Raw genomic sequence first — 13,865 nt, forward strand, 5'->3', positions numbered from 1 at the left:
TCGAACACTTCAACACGATTCTGTTTGACATTTGAGTCTCCCTGCAGACCCGAGGTCAGGAAGAGGAACAAATGTGAGGAATAAAAGCACCAGGGCGTTAATGGGGCGGCATTCATTGACATTCAGCGGAGCTCCCTGATCTGATCTGAGATCAGCTTGCTTCCGGCAGAGTTAGCACGTTTTAAATCCTCATCAAAGCAACACAAGACGGAGATCAGTGGATGGGAGCGTCCTCCAGACTCAGACAACTCAGTGGCGTTTAATAAGGTGGAACAACCATAAAGACTACAAGGAGACGTATAGACTACAAGGAGACACATTAAGACTATAAGGAGGAGACACAAAATACTACACAGACGCATAAAGACTACAAGGAGACGCATAGACTACAAGGAGACACATTAAGACTATAAGGAGGAGACACAAAATACTACACAGACGCATAAAGACTACACGGAGATGCAACAAGACTTCAAGGAGACACAAAGACTACACAGAGACAAAGACTACAAGGAGACACAAAGACTACAAGGAGACATAAAGACTACACGGAGACACAAAGACTACAAGGAGACACAAAGACTACAAGGAGACGCAAATACTACAAGGAGATGTAAAGGCTACATGGAGACGCAGAAAGATTACAAGGAGACACAAAAACACTACACAGAGAGACATAAAGACTATAAGGAGACACAAAGGCTAGAAGGAGACACAACAAGACTACAAAGAGGTGCAAAGATTACAAGGAGACACACAAAGACTACAAGGAAACGCAAAGACTACACAGAGACACAAAGACTAGAAGGAGACACAACAAGACTACAAAGAGATGCAAAGACTACAAGGAGACGCAAAGATTACAAGGAGACGCAAAGACTACACGGAGACACATAAAGACTACAAGGAAACACTAAGACTACAAGGAGACACAAAGACTACAAGGAGATGCAAAATTATTACAAAAAGAAGCAACATTACCACAAAAAGTGACAAAACATGCCCAAAAAGATGACCCAAAAAAATAGCGTAACCAAGTATTGAGCCTCCTCTCCTCTGTATGAGACGTGACAGTGTTTTCTCCATGTTGATGTCAGCCCCCCCCCCCCATGTTTACAGTGATGAGAGACTATATTTCTATGGAGGTTCATCCATTCCTGGTAATTGGGACGTTTGTCTTGTCTCCTTCCACACAGCTGTCACCTCCATCGTGTCTGTGTGTGTGTGTGTGTGTGTGTGTGTGTGTGTGTGTGTGTGTGTGTGTGTGTGTGTGTGTGTGTGTGCGTGTGCGTGTGTGTGTGTGTGTGAGAGAGAGACCTTGTCATAACAGATATCTGCTGCATCTGAATTACATCAGGCGACGTCTGTTTGTCTGTTTGTTTCCATCTGAATATGAACAGAATGTGAATGTGTGGTTTTAGACCATGGGGGTGAAAAAGAGGAGGAAGAGGAATGTGAAGATGAACAAGTAGGAGATGACGTAGAAGAGAACGAAAGAATGGGAGGAGGAAGAAGTAGATGGGGAAGAGGAAGATGATAATGATGAAGAAGGAGAAGAGGAAGAAGAAAAAGTGTGTGTGTGCGTGTGTTTGTGTGTGTGTGTGTGTGTGCGTGTGTGCGTGTGTGTGTTTGGTCAGCAGGCAGAGCAGAAGGCCAGAGGCCGTCGTCTGATTCGCTGCCTCCTGGCTGGGAGGAAATACGACCTGAGATCTCCTGCAGCTCCCTGAGGATCCCGAATGACAGACGAGAGCCACCTCCCTATAAATCTGCTCCTTTTTATGGCTCCTCTCCTCCTCCCCTCATCCTCCCCTCGTCCTCCCCCTCCGCCTCTCCATCGTCTCTCCAACGAGATACAGATAAATCACATGTTTATTGTCGCTCTCGTCTCCCTGCAGCAGCTTCGTGTTCTTTGTCTCGCGGGTTATAAGGGGTCAAAGGTCGAGTCCAAATGCAGTTTTCCGAATAAAAGAAGCGCGTCTGGCACGTTTTTTTATCAGCCAAGAGGCGAGCATCAGTCCGCTTCTGGCTCCAGATACAGGATTGTAAAATCCAAACATACTAAAATAATTATGTTTTTTTTATTTTATTTTTGTTGTAATATAAAGATCACATTTAACCAGATGAGGATAATTGGGATTTCATAAAAGACAATTAATTTATAGCTGCAGCAACAAGGTGATATTTTGAGAATCAGCGTCCTGTTTGTGTGACTGTGTGTATTTGTTACTGCTTGTTTACGCTAGAGGATTCTGGGAAATGTGACCACCAGATGTCCCTGTTTACTCTCTGCTGCTGATTTAGCAACATTTTAAAAAAATATTGTTGAATAAAAAGTAAATACCGCACAGCTCTAGCATTTTAATTCAAATTTATTTATTAATATTTTTATTGTGATTTTATTCTATTCCATATTTCTGTTGATTGATTTTTGCAATTGTTTTAGTTTTTTTTTATTATTATTTTTAGGTTTTTGTTATGCACCAATACACCAAAGCAGCATGATGCATACTTCGGAGATAAATATAATAATAATAATAATAATAATAATAATAATAATAATAATAATAATAATAATAATAATAATGTAAAACGTGTCCATAAATTAGGCCTAATAGAGCCTAATGATGAAAGAATAACAAGTTATTTTCCACTCCTCCGGGAAAGAGATGCTGCTGCTTCTTTTTTTTGACACATCATTCAGTTCACGCCCGTTTGACAACGCTAGACGATGCCTTCAGTGTGCCTCGGAAATTCCAAGCTTCCCATTGTGGTCGTCCTCGGTGGGATTTGGCTTTCAAGTAGCCTGAGATAATGAGAAAAAATCAATTTAATCAATAAGCATTAAAGCACCGATATCTGTCTTCCAAATAAGACAGACATGTCCGGAAGGAGAGGCATAATAAATAAATAAATAAATACATTTAATGTAATAAATACTTTTTAATAATACTGTTGATAAATGAGTTAACTAACGCCATTATTATTGTAATAGTAATGGTAATAAAATAAATGTAGTGATTTTGTTTCCAGTCGTACCGTTATTTTCCCATGCATTTGAACATACCCAACATAGTAATAATAATAATAGTAATAATAATGATAACACTAGTAATCGGAATAAAAAATAAAAGTAATAATAATAATGATGTAAAAATAAATAAGGATTCTGTGAGTGTTTTTAATATTTTAAGTCTGATCAGTCTTTGTATCGCAGTGAACCACTTTGTATTTGTTCTTATGCCTCTCACCTCCCCGTGTACCCAGAATCCCCCACTCCCGACAGCACGTGAACGCCCCACGCGCCCCCCGCCCCCCCCCTCCGCTTGTTTCCAGCAACACAGTCCAGCAGCAGAACACAAGTAGCGAACTAGCGGTCTGCTAGCATGGCGCTCGGCGCGGTCGCACTTCCGTTGTCTTTCTCACGTTAGCTTTTAAACTTTGGTATCTGACAGAAGTGTACTTGTACCACAACGGTACACACCTTCACGGTGAAACCTACCCTGGTAGTACTGCAGTATTCCTCCCGGGGAGTACTCCGAAGACAAGTGGCTAGTGTGTACTCAAGGTAGCTCTGCTAACTCGTAACGTTAGCAAGAAAGCCAAGAAAAAAAAGAATTGGGAGATACGGAGGCAACAAGAGGCGGAGTCGTGTTTAGGACGAGGTAAGTGACTTTAATTTAATGGGCGACTTGTTTTTAAGTGTTATAGGTGACTTACTCTAGTGCTAGAAGTAGAAAAACACCCTTTAAAAAAACTTCTAATTGTGAGTTTTAAACATTAAAGTCGCGGACTTTACTTTAATTTGCTCGTTCGGTGTTTAAATGTCTCGCGATAACGAGAAAAAACGCTGAGAACTACTGTCATAAATATTTTTTTTAAAAAGAAAAAAAAAAGTTACTTAGCATTAGTACACGATTTTCGTGTTACGTAATATTGACATTTTTTTCCTTTTTTAAAAATCGTAGTAAAAATGTCTTCTTGTGATGTCACAATACGTCATGTTGATTTGGTAGTTATTTTCAAGTGGGTTGATGACGTGACTGTTTCATGTTTTCTCTCTGGAAACATAAATCTCAGTTTTTCACTCTCTGCTACTTCCTGTTTTCATTTTTATGATGTGTTGGAACGTACAAAATCCAATATTGCAGTTTCTAGGCATAAATAACTTTTGTGGAGTAAATTGGATTAATTTATTACCTAAAGTTGACTATAGTTTGTCACCTTGTTGCAACATTAAATGTCAGCACGACAGCTGACACAGTTTCATCCGTATGTGATGTCTTTGATTTTTATCGCAGATCATGATTTAAAAAAGTAAGGCACAATAATCATGGTGAATTTACGTTATCGAGATTGGAAAAGGCCGTCTAGCTTGCTATAAAGTGAAAAATGGAACCGGATTTAAAAAAAATACAGGATACAAAAATATATATATATATCTTTATTAATTAAAGTTTTGTTTAAATCGTTTTTCACTAGAAAGGATGTTGATCCGAAATAAGCCAGTGTCACCCCCGGTTATGATTTCACATAAAAATATTTTTCATGCTATCTAATAAACAAAATGTAAAGTGATTCAAGTACGTTTTATTGCGCTTTCTTAGCAAATTTTGATGATTATCGGGATAATATCGTTTATCGCAATTATTTCAGCCAGGATAATCGAGGTGTGAAATTTTGATATCGTCCCATACTTTTTCCACGACAACGGTCTCGCTAATAACGGGAACATTTTTCCTTTGGTGTTTGGCATTGGTGCAAAAAGTTCCTCGTTTAGACAACATTGTTTTGAAAACATTCCGCAAGAAACGAAGCTAAAGCGCTGTGTGTATGCCAGCCCAGTAGGTGGCGGTGCAACTTTGAAATTTAAAAATACAGTTTGTGGCGAGCTGAAACACAGAATCCGTCTTCTGTATGGAGAAGAATCGGATTTAATCGTTGAAAATATTAGCTTGCGACCTTGGAAACAATATAACTGGGGGATGTGATCTAAAAGAATATCACTTCAGCTCGCTATTAAAATATTATGATTGTTACCTGTAAATCTGTAAATAAGTGATGTTTAAAAAAAGGAAGAAATGGACAAATATTATGATATACATTAAAGATGTGCAAAGATGCCAAAAAACAAAACAGGCCGTGAAATATCGATTTTTGTGCCAAGAGGTCAACTGAGATAATTTGACAAAATTGTCAAAATCTTATGTGTGATATAGATATAGTGCAGTTTATTAGAAATATGCTTACCTTCTAGTTTATTTTTTAAAACAACATTTTAATAAGCCAGGCTAACAGTTGATCCATCATGTCTTATCTTGCAGCTGATGCAGTCACCATGGCCACAGCTGCGTTATGGGCGTGACGTGACGCCGCTGGTCCCGCTTCCACACAGAAACCTCGCCGGCATCATGTTTTTCCCGCTCAAGAAGTAGTCGGCCGAGCTCCCGTGAGAGAGAGACAGAGAGAGAGAATGGACGAGTCGGTGCTGTTGGATCTGCTGGAGTGCCCCGTGTGCCTGGAGCGCCTGGACGCCACGGCGAAGGTGCTGCCCTGCCAGCATACCTTCTGCCGGCGGTGTCTCCAGGGCATCCTCGGCTCGCGCGGCGAGCTGCGCTGCCCCGAGTGCCGGACGCTGGTGGAATGCGCCGTGGACGAGCTGCCCAGCAACATCCTGCTGGTGCGCCTGCTGGACGGTATCAAGCAGAGGCCTCGCAGGCCCGGCCCCGCGCCGCCGGCAAACATCTGCACCAACGGCACGCCGGGAGCCGTAGCCAGATCGCACGCCAGCAGTGGGACCACCAGGGACCATGGCGCCCCGGGAGCCCAACCCCAGCGAGCTCAGGCCAAGAGCACCCTCGTACGGGTCAGTATACTCCCCCTGGCTCCCCCCCCTTTTTGTTTTTGTTGTTGTTGTTGTTTTGAATCGAGGTGAAACAAAGCAGAGAGAGAGAAAAAAATCTGCATGGATTAAAAAGCAGCATGTTGCTGCATTACTGGCGCTCTAATCTTTTCCGCGGATTAACTGTTATCACGGTGATCCAACCAGACCGCCAGTTGACCAGCAGCCCCAGCGGCGGCGGCACTAAAGGCAGTGATTCAGAGCAGTTGGCGTTTTAAGCCGACAAATGATTCTGCTCTGTATGGCCACGGCCGTTTATGTTTCCTGGAAAGATGGATCCTCGGGGGTTTCCTCTCGGTCGCTGTCGGCAACGCATCACATCTACGTTGTACTGCTGTAGTGACTAACAGGGTGGCAAAGTGTAGTTAAAGAAATGAAAATAGATGAGACAGATAGGACAATAATAGCTTTTTATATTCCTCATTCGGAAACGTGGATCGATCTCTGGTGGAGGTTTTCTTGTGTCCTGATGGTTTTGTGGAAACGCTTGAATGAAAGCAGGTTGCCTCGAGGCTTAACGGAGATCGAGGTTGTTTCGGTGCCGCTTTAATGTGATTTATTGAGTCTACCTCGAAAGAAAAGGTGCTCTTTTTTTCTTCTCTCTCTCTCTCTCTCTCTCTCTCTCTCTCTCTCTCTCTCTCTCTCTCTCTGGGAAAGTCAACACTGAGTGTGTTATTGCTGCTGTGTATCTGTTATAAAGCTCCAGAGTCACACTTGTGTGTGAATGTGCCACTTTGAGCCGCTAGCGCTGTTTGGTGTTGAATTAGAGAACACAACTTAAATGTTTTTCTTCTTCTTCTAAATACATGAATTTCCATCCAACATTTTGTACATTTGTAAGTTAAATACATGAATTTGATGCACTCTGAGAGCTTAATTAAGAGGATAGAAGCAGGTGAACAAGGCTCTGTGTTTCTAGACGGGTCAGGTGGGTTTAGCCTCCTCTCACTCTCCCTCAGAGAGAGAGAGAGGGTGAAGCGAGTACTAAAGGAAGTGGTGAGGGTTGCTGGAAAGCTCATGGTCAAATCCATGAGATCCCCTTCTTCCACCTGGGTCTCTCCAAGACCACCTGATATAGCTGGTCCACAAGGAAATGACCTGCTGGTGAGAGGCTCCTCCCACTGGGCAGAGGCTCCTCCCACTCAGAGTCAAAATATGAAACTGTGGCCCGTAGGTCATTAATCACTAATACTGGATTAGTCTTGAACAAGAGGATCATGGGAGTTTTTTTTCCTTTTGTATCAAGCAGCTAAATAGTCGTAGCGTGTTTGTTTCATTTTGCATCCTGTGATGTCACTTACATCATTTACACATTACGCACATATCACAAAGTCGATGCAGAAACGACATCAGTGAGTAAATGAAGTTCTGTTATCAGGACGTTTCCTTCCCAAGATCAGTTATAGTGCTGCGTAGTATATCTGTGATGGCGTTCCCCCCCGGGCCTCTCTGGTCTCCACGTCGGGAGGACGAGGCAGATGAAAAGATGTCGAGCTGCTGTGTAGAATCACTGGAATGTCAAAGCGGCGATAATGTGTCTGCCGAGCCGTGCAGGTAAGGAGATCAGACACCCGGCTGTAACAAAAAAAACACTACCGGAGGGGGGACCCGCCTCATTTAGCCACAGTATCACTTCAGAGGCTTTTTCATGCTCATTTCAAAGCTGTTAGGCTTTTTTTTTCAGAATCCACAATGTGCACTGTTTGTCAGGAGATAAAGAGGCGGACACCCGAAACTACCACGTTATTTCACCGCCGTTGTGTTTTCTTTTTAAAGATTGACAGTTGATTGTAATCCCTCGGTGTAGGAGCAGATTGCACAATCTTGTAGTGTGTGTGTGATTTTTTTTTATGGAGGCTAAGCCCCGCCCCCTTTCTGGTATCCCCCCATGGTATCTCACTTAAAATATGAACAGTTGTCAACGGTGAAAGACGAATATTTCTTCTATTCCGTTTGAACTATAGCATGAGTTCTACGTCTGATGTTTGTCAATTTAAAAGATAATTCAGAAAGTCTTTCTCGCCTCGCACAACATACATCACCAACACAGCCGTTAGCTAATCTCGCTACCTAGCGAGCTAACGTAGCTACGTTCCATCACTAATGTAACGTTATCTTAGCCAATGGTTTTTTTTTATCCAGCGACTCTTTTTATCAGCCAGGAAAGAGAAAGAAGGAGCGAGAACTTGTTGTTAGTGTGAGTAACGTTACATCCTGGTACTTACCTCCCTGTTGCTGGAAACTCTAATTACGTCTTTTTTTCCCGCAGACACAGCATCAGATCATTCTGGGTCTGTTGACGTGTATGTTTACCCAAATAAGGTCTCATGGCGGTCCACCCTGGGGGTGGGACTTCAACCCCCCCCCGTCATCAGCAGGACTCCCGAGGCGTTCTGCTGATGACAAGAAAAGACATGGCTGTGCAGCAGGTGTAGAGTTTTCAAAACATAAAAGGCTGAGATCAAGGCAGAGACCCCCCCCCCCCCTCCCCCGGCCTCAAACCAGAGTAACCCCCCCCCCCCCCCCCCCCCAGTCACACCCTTCACCACATTCTTTTTTGTCCCACGTCTGTCCTGCAATTTTTCGGGTGCATCTCAAAGTTCCTCCGGTGCCGGCACACACCCCCGTAAAACCGGACTCCACCTCCGATCCTTACAGGGACCAGGAGGGTGGGGGTTGGGGGGGGGGGCTGACAGATGCACAACAGGGTTTTGTCCTGGGCTGCCCTCTGATCTCAGTGATCGAGTGTTAAGTGAAGGCGTTGCAACCAAAGGGACCAAAATGTTTAGTGAGTAACCTCGCACGCTCGGCTTCCTGCCCCCGCCCCCCTCCCCCTTCGTAGCGTTGCAGCAGTTGTTCGATGCTCTCGAGTGCCGCGGTCGGGTTGATGACTCACCTCTGTGACGCTCCAGTCACACGGGTGTGTTTTGTCTTCCTCTCACCCCCTTGTTGACTCAAATAACACTGTTGTGTTCATACAGATTGAGGACAGATAGCTCGGTGAGTGAGTAAAACCCATTGGGGCTGTGTGGAGGGTGGCGAGGGGGAGGATGAGGAGGTCAAAGGTCAGGGTTCAAGAGTCACGGCTCTCAGGGGTCGCAGCCAAACGAGGAAGAATTAGAGAGAGCTTTCTGAGGATATCTTCAGTTACCCGACTCCCTCAGGGGCTCGGAAAAGAGCTTCTCTCTGTTTTTATGATAATTTCTGCTGTTTTGCCATCAAAAGCCTTTTTCGTGTTAATTATTGACGACGACGCGCAGCGAGACACGGTTTGAAGTTCGAGGTTACATTAAGAGCTCTAATATGCGCTTACGTAAGGAGGCTTTAATTACCACTCGACAGCTCGGCGGGACGCGAGTGTGTTGGCGTGCGTCGGCCTTTTGTGTTTGGCTGACGGGGAAGGAGACGCTCTGCTTTTACTCCAGGATGTAATTAGGTTGTTGTCTGTTTGGTGATGAGGTCTTTATTCTAGGAGAGGTTTCTCTTTTTATAGGCCTGTTTGATGTTCCCCTCCACTTATAATTATCTCCAAATATATTCAACAATAGTGATGACACAGGATTTTATTGCAGATCATTTTAAAAATATATGAATTTCCATTATCAGGATAATCGTAAATATCTTGACAAATAGGCAGCTGATGATATAAAAGTGTCATGTTACGATTATCCAAAAATAATCTTTTAATAATTTATTATTTATTTAAAACTTTGAAACATGCTGTTATAAGTATAGTTTTATTGTATCGCAGATAGATTTTTGTTGTAAAGAATAAATATTCAAAACATCTTAAATATGTGAGCAAAAACATAAATAAATAAGTGTCCCTGCATTAATAAATGATAAATAACATTTTTCAAAAAGTGACTTACAATAAGTACATTTGTCGAAAGAAAGAAACCACAACATATCATTGCCGATAAAGTAAGAGCTAAAAATAGAAACAAGTTTTAGGTCCTCGTCTGAGTAAAGTAGTAGCTTTTCAGCAAACATACCTTAAGAACAGTGCTATGATGAAAGTGCTACAGGTAAGAACATAGAAGTGCTATTTTTTTGTGTGTGGGGGGGGGGGGGGGGAGTTAGTGAGTCATGCTATGCAGAGTCGAGGTGAAGTCTGAACAGGTGAGTCTTGAGCCTTTTTCGGAAGATGGCAAATGACTCAGCTGTCCTGACATTGGTCGGGAGTTCGTTCCACCACTGAGGCGCCAGAACAGAGAAGAGTCTGGACTTTGCTGAGCGACATTTGTTTGATTTCAGCGATGGTGGTACCAGCCGGCCAGCTGAAGTAGAGGAGCGAAGTGCTCGCTTCGGGGCGTGTGGTTTGACCAGTGTTTGAAGGTAGATGGATGCCGTTCCATTGATGGACTTGAAGGCCAGTACCATCGTCTTGAATTGGATGCGTGCTGCAACAGGGAGCCAGTGGAGGTCACGGAGGAGGGGGGTCACATGGGAGAATTTGGGTAGATTGAAGATAAGGCGTGCTGCAGCGTTCTGGATACGCTGCAATGGTTTAGTCGCAGAGGCCGGGAGTCCGGCCAGGGGAGAGTTGCAGTAGTCAAGGCGGGAGATGACCAGTGCTTGGACCAGGAGTTGCGTTGCGTCCTTTGTGAGGAAGGTCCGAATCCTGCGGATATTGTAGAGGGCAAATCTGCAGGATCGGGCCACAGCAGTGATGTTGGGGGTGCAGGATAGTTAATCATCAAGGATTACGCCCAGGTTCCTCGCAGTTGACGATGGCAATACTGTGATGTCCTCAACAGTGACCGACAGGTCCATGCGAGGGCAGTCTTTCCCCGGGATGAAGAGGAGTTCGGTTTTATGCAGGTTATGCTTGAGGTGATGTGCAGTTGTCCAGACAGAGATGTTTGCCAGACATTCTGTGATGCAAGTTGCAATGTGGGTGTCGGAGGTTGGGGGAAAAGAGAGGAATAGCTGGGTGTCATCTGCGTAACAATGGTAGGAGAATCCATATGATACAGAGCCTAGTGATCCGGTGTATAGTGAAAACAGAAATTGAAATTTGCCACAATCACCTTTTCTTTTAATCATGATCTGCGATAAAATCCTGTGTTGTCCATCCCTAATCACAAGTAACAAGCTCACAGGAAGTGGGATTTTGTCGCTGATCACTATTTTATTTAATTTTTTTTATAAATGTCAATTATTGGGATAATCCTAAAATAACGTAAAAAGTGACTTGAACAAGCTTATTAGCTTGTTGTCATGGCAGATAACTAAAAATATATATTTATTCTTATATTATGCAGGTAGACCTTATGATTTATATAATATTCCAAATATTTGCGATTCCAGTATGTTAACCATGTTTTTTTATTTTGATGTTTATCGGGATGATATCGTGATTCACACTTATTCTGACGTGAAACTTAATCTCGTCCCGCGGCCGCTTGACACAATCAGGAAGCGAAACGTTTAGTTTTTATTTGCTGCTGATTAAAGAAGATGCTACCCACGAGACATTGTGAAGATGTTTAGCTCTTCCTTTATTTTTCATAATAACGTTGTGGTGCGTTACATCCTGTCGACTCATTCCTTCAGAGAAGAGGAATATTGTTTACGAGGTATCTCATTAACAGATTCCTGTGCGTCTCCCTCGTCTGAGGTCGATGAGTCACTCTGGCCCTCTTTGATGACATCATATTGTTGTCGAGGCCTCTTCCTCTCCGGCCGGCCGGCTGACCTCTGCCTGTGTGCAACGCAACCCCGTCATTACACCCTCACACGCGGCCGCATGCTTGCCAACGCATACTTACTGCCTGCGTCGCTGGAAAGGGTTTTTTCTTTGAGCGGGCTTTTGGTCTTCATTTCATTCCCACTCTCTTCGACATGCTCACGCTTCTTCCTCCTGCCTGCTCTTGTGTTTCCCACGGAGGTCATCGAGGAGCCGATTCCTGATTCTGGTTAGTCCATAGACTCGGGTCAGTCCATGTCAGGGATCCTGGAGCCACCTGTAATTTTCTTTTTCTCTTTTCCCCCCATATTTCGTCCCATATTCACTTGCCACCCATCACTGTTTATTTTTACACGCTTATCTAATACACTTTAAGTCAGTTTGTCAGTCTTGTTTTTTTTTTTTATAGTAATATTTTTGACAATTTATGGTATCAGACCAGTGTTATTGTGTGTTAATTAAAGCAGCTAGATAATGAGATTTTCACACCAGTGACTTCTAAGTGGATCTAGAGGTACCAGATATTTAGTAGTCCGTACCAATATCAGTATCAATATCTAATAATGAGATGGCATGATTAAAAACAACAAAACGGCTTCACATCAGAATCCAGATGGATCAGATCCACCCGTCGCTCCTCCATAGTCCAAATATGGTCACTTCCTCTCACTGGTTGCAAAAAATCCAAGATGGCAATGGCGAGAATGTAGTACAATTTTGATGCTACATTTCAGAGGGTAATATTGGAGATTTTACTTCATTACATTTATTTACGGTTGTAGTGGCACCCTGAGACCCCGATCACACCAACAACAGGTGTGGCCAAAAGGAATAAAATGCGTGTCTGGAGCATGCCTGCAGTCTATCACACCGTTATAATGTAAATAAACACCCACGGTTATCGGGACTTTCGCATCGTATTTTGTAATTGTCAACATTCCTCACCTGGCTAAGCGTGTTCTAGAAACATACATCTGTGCTGTGGGAAATTAATGTCTACGGGTTTTTTTTACATAATTCCCAAGGAGAAGTTCAAAAGAACCCCATCATGTGATTAAAGGTGCAGCCTTGACACCCCAGCCCCTGCAGACGAAGGGTGTGCACCGGCCTTTGTCTCTTTTTTCGGGGGGCTTTTTCAAGATTTTCTAGACACACAAAAGAGAGTGAGCTGCCTTGTTGTTGCTCGGCCTCCTTTTAACCTCTCTCGCACAGACGGAGGAGGATGTTTTGTGTTGTGTGTCTCTAAAGGAATGTGGTGAGTAGTCGCAGGTCACTGTTTCCTCCTCTAAACACCGGGCTTGCCGGGTCTCGTCCTTCTCGCCAGCTCACGCTCGCTCCTCTTCTTCGGTAAACACTTCTTTTAAAAAGCACATTTATGTGCGCTGTTTTTTTTTGTTTTTTTTTTGCTGTAACTGACCTTTACCTGAAATTTACTGATTCCTGCATTAAACCTGTTACTATTTTGCCTCCCCAGAGTCACGACTTCCTGACTCCTCTTGGCCTTTTGCCAGTTTATGTCTATATTGGAATGATGTCACACGTAGACATGTTCAGTCAGTTTGTGTTAAAGACAGACTTAGATAAGACTTCTGTGAAACTGACACCACAATGCAGTGAATGAACACAGTATATTATGATTAATTCCTTCTTATTTGTCTTTTCACTGGGATTTTTTCTTTTTCAGATACAGATATTGTGATGCCTATCATAGATGATTTATTGCAATATATCACAGAATCGCAGTATCGTGACGTCATCGTTATCGTGGGCAAAATAGTGTGATATTATCGTATCGTATAATCGTACTCGTGATTCCCACCCCTGGTTCGCATATAGGAGTGTCAACGTCTACACGTGTAAACGGGAACACGGATAATAAATCATAACTGTTTACACGTCATTTTTCCTCCTCCTCGTTTATTTCTCACCAATATATACGCCTATAGTATTTTTAGGGGTGATAATGTTTTCTGAAAGCTTCAGAAAATTAACTAACTATACAATTAAATGTTCCCATGAGTGCAGTTATCCGCATACATGATGGGGCACAATGTTACGTTGAAAAAAACCTGCGGCCACAGCCAGTGTTGCGTGACTTCAGGTTGACTCGGGGACGTGATGGCGGCGAAAAGCAAGCGCAGCACTGTGTGGCAGTTATTTGAACAAACTGCCACTGAAAATACAGTTGAGTGTAAGACCACTTAAAGGCAAGACAGCAGCTGTGTAGAATGGGCTGCGGAGGACTTGAGAAGAACGCAACGCTCATCATCTTCT

General features: G+C 43.2%; 1 protein-coding gene across 2 annotated transcripts in view; it reads left to right on the plus strand.

Moving 5' to 3' along the window:
* The first annotated feature begins 3,354 nt into the window (after positions 1-3,354).
* sh3rf1 (SH3 domain containing ring finger 1) overlaps positions 3,355-13,865 on the plus strand; it is a 46,535-nt gene continuing 36,024 nt past the window's right edge. For both annotated transcript variants that reach the window (XR_014597330.1, XM_084012223.1), the window contains exons 1-2: positions 3,355-3,662; positions 5,322-5,863. Coding sequence is in view for 1 of the 2 variants with exons in the window: in XM_084012223.1 (XP_083868349.1) it covers positions 5,471-5,863 (393 nt within the window). In the remaining variant the exon portion in view is untranslated. The remainder of the gene's footprint in view (positions 3,663-5,321; positions 5,864-13,865) is intronic.

The sequence above is a fragment of the Eutrigla gurnardus genome, assembly GCF_963514095.1.
Source record: "Eutrigla gurnardus genome assembly, chromosome: 6".
NCBI lineage: Eukaryota > Metazoa > Chordata > Actinopteri > Perciformes > Triglidae > Eutrigla > Eutrigla gurnardus.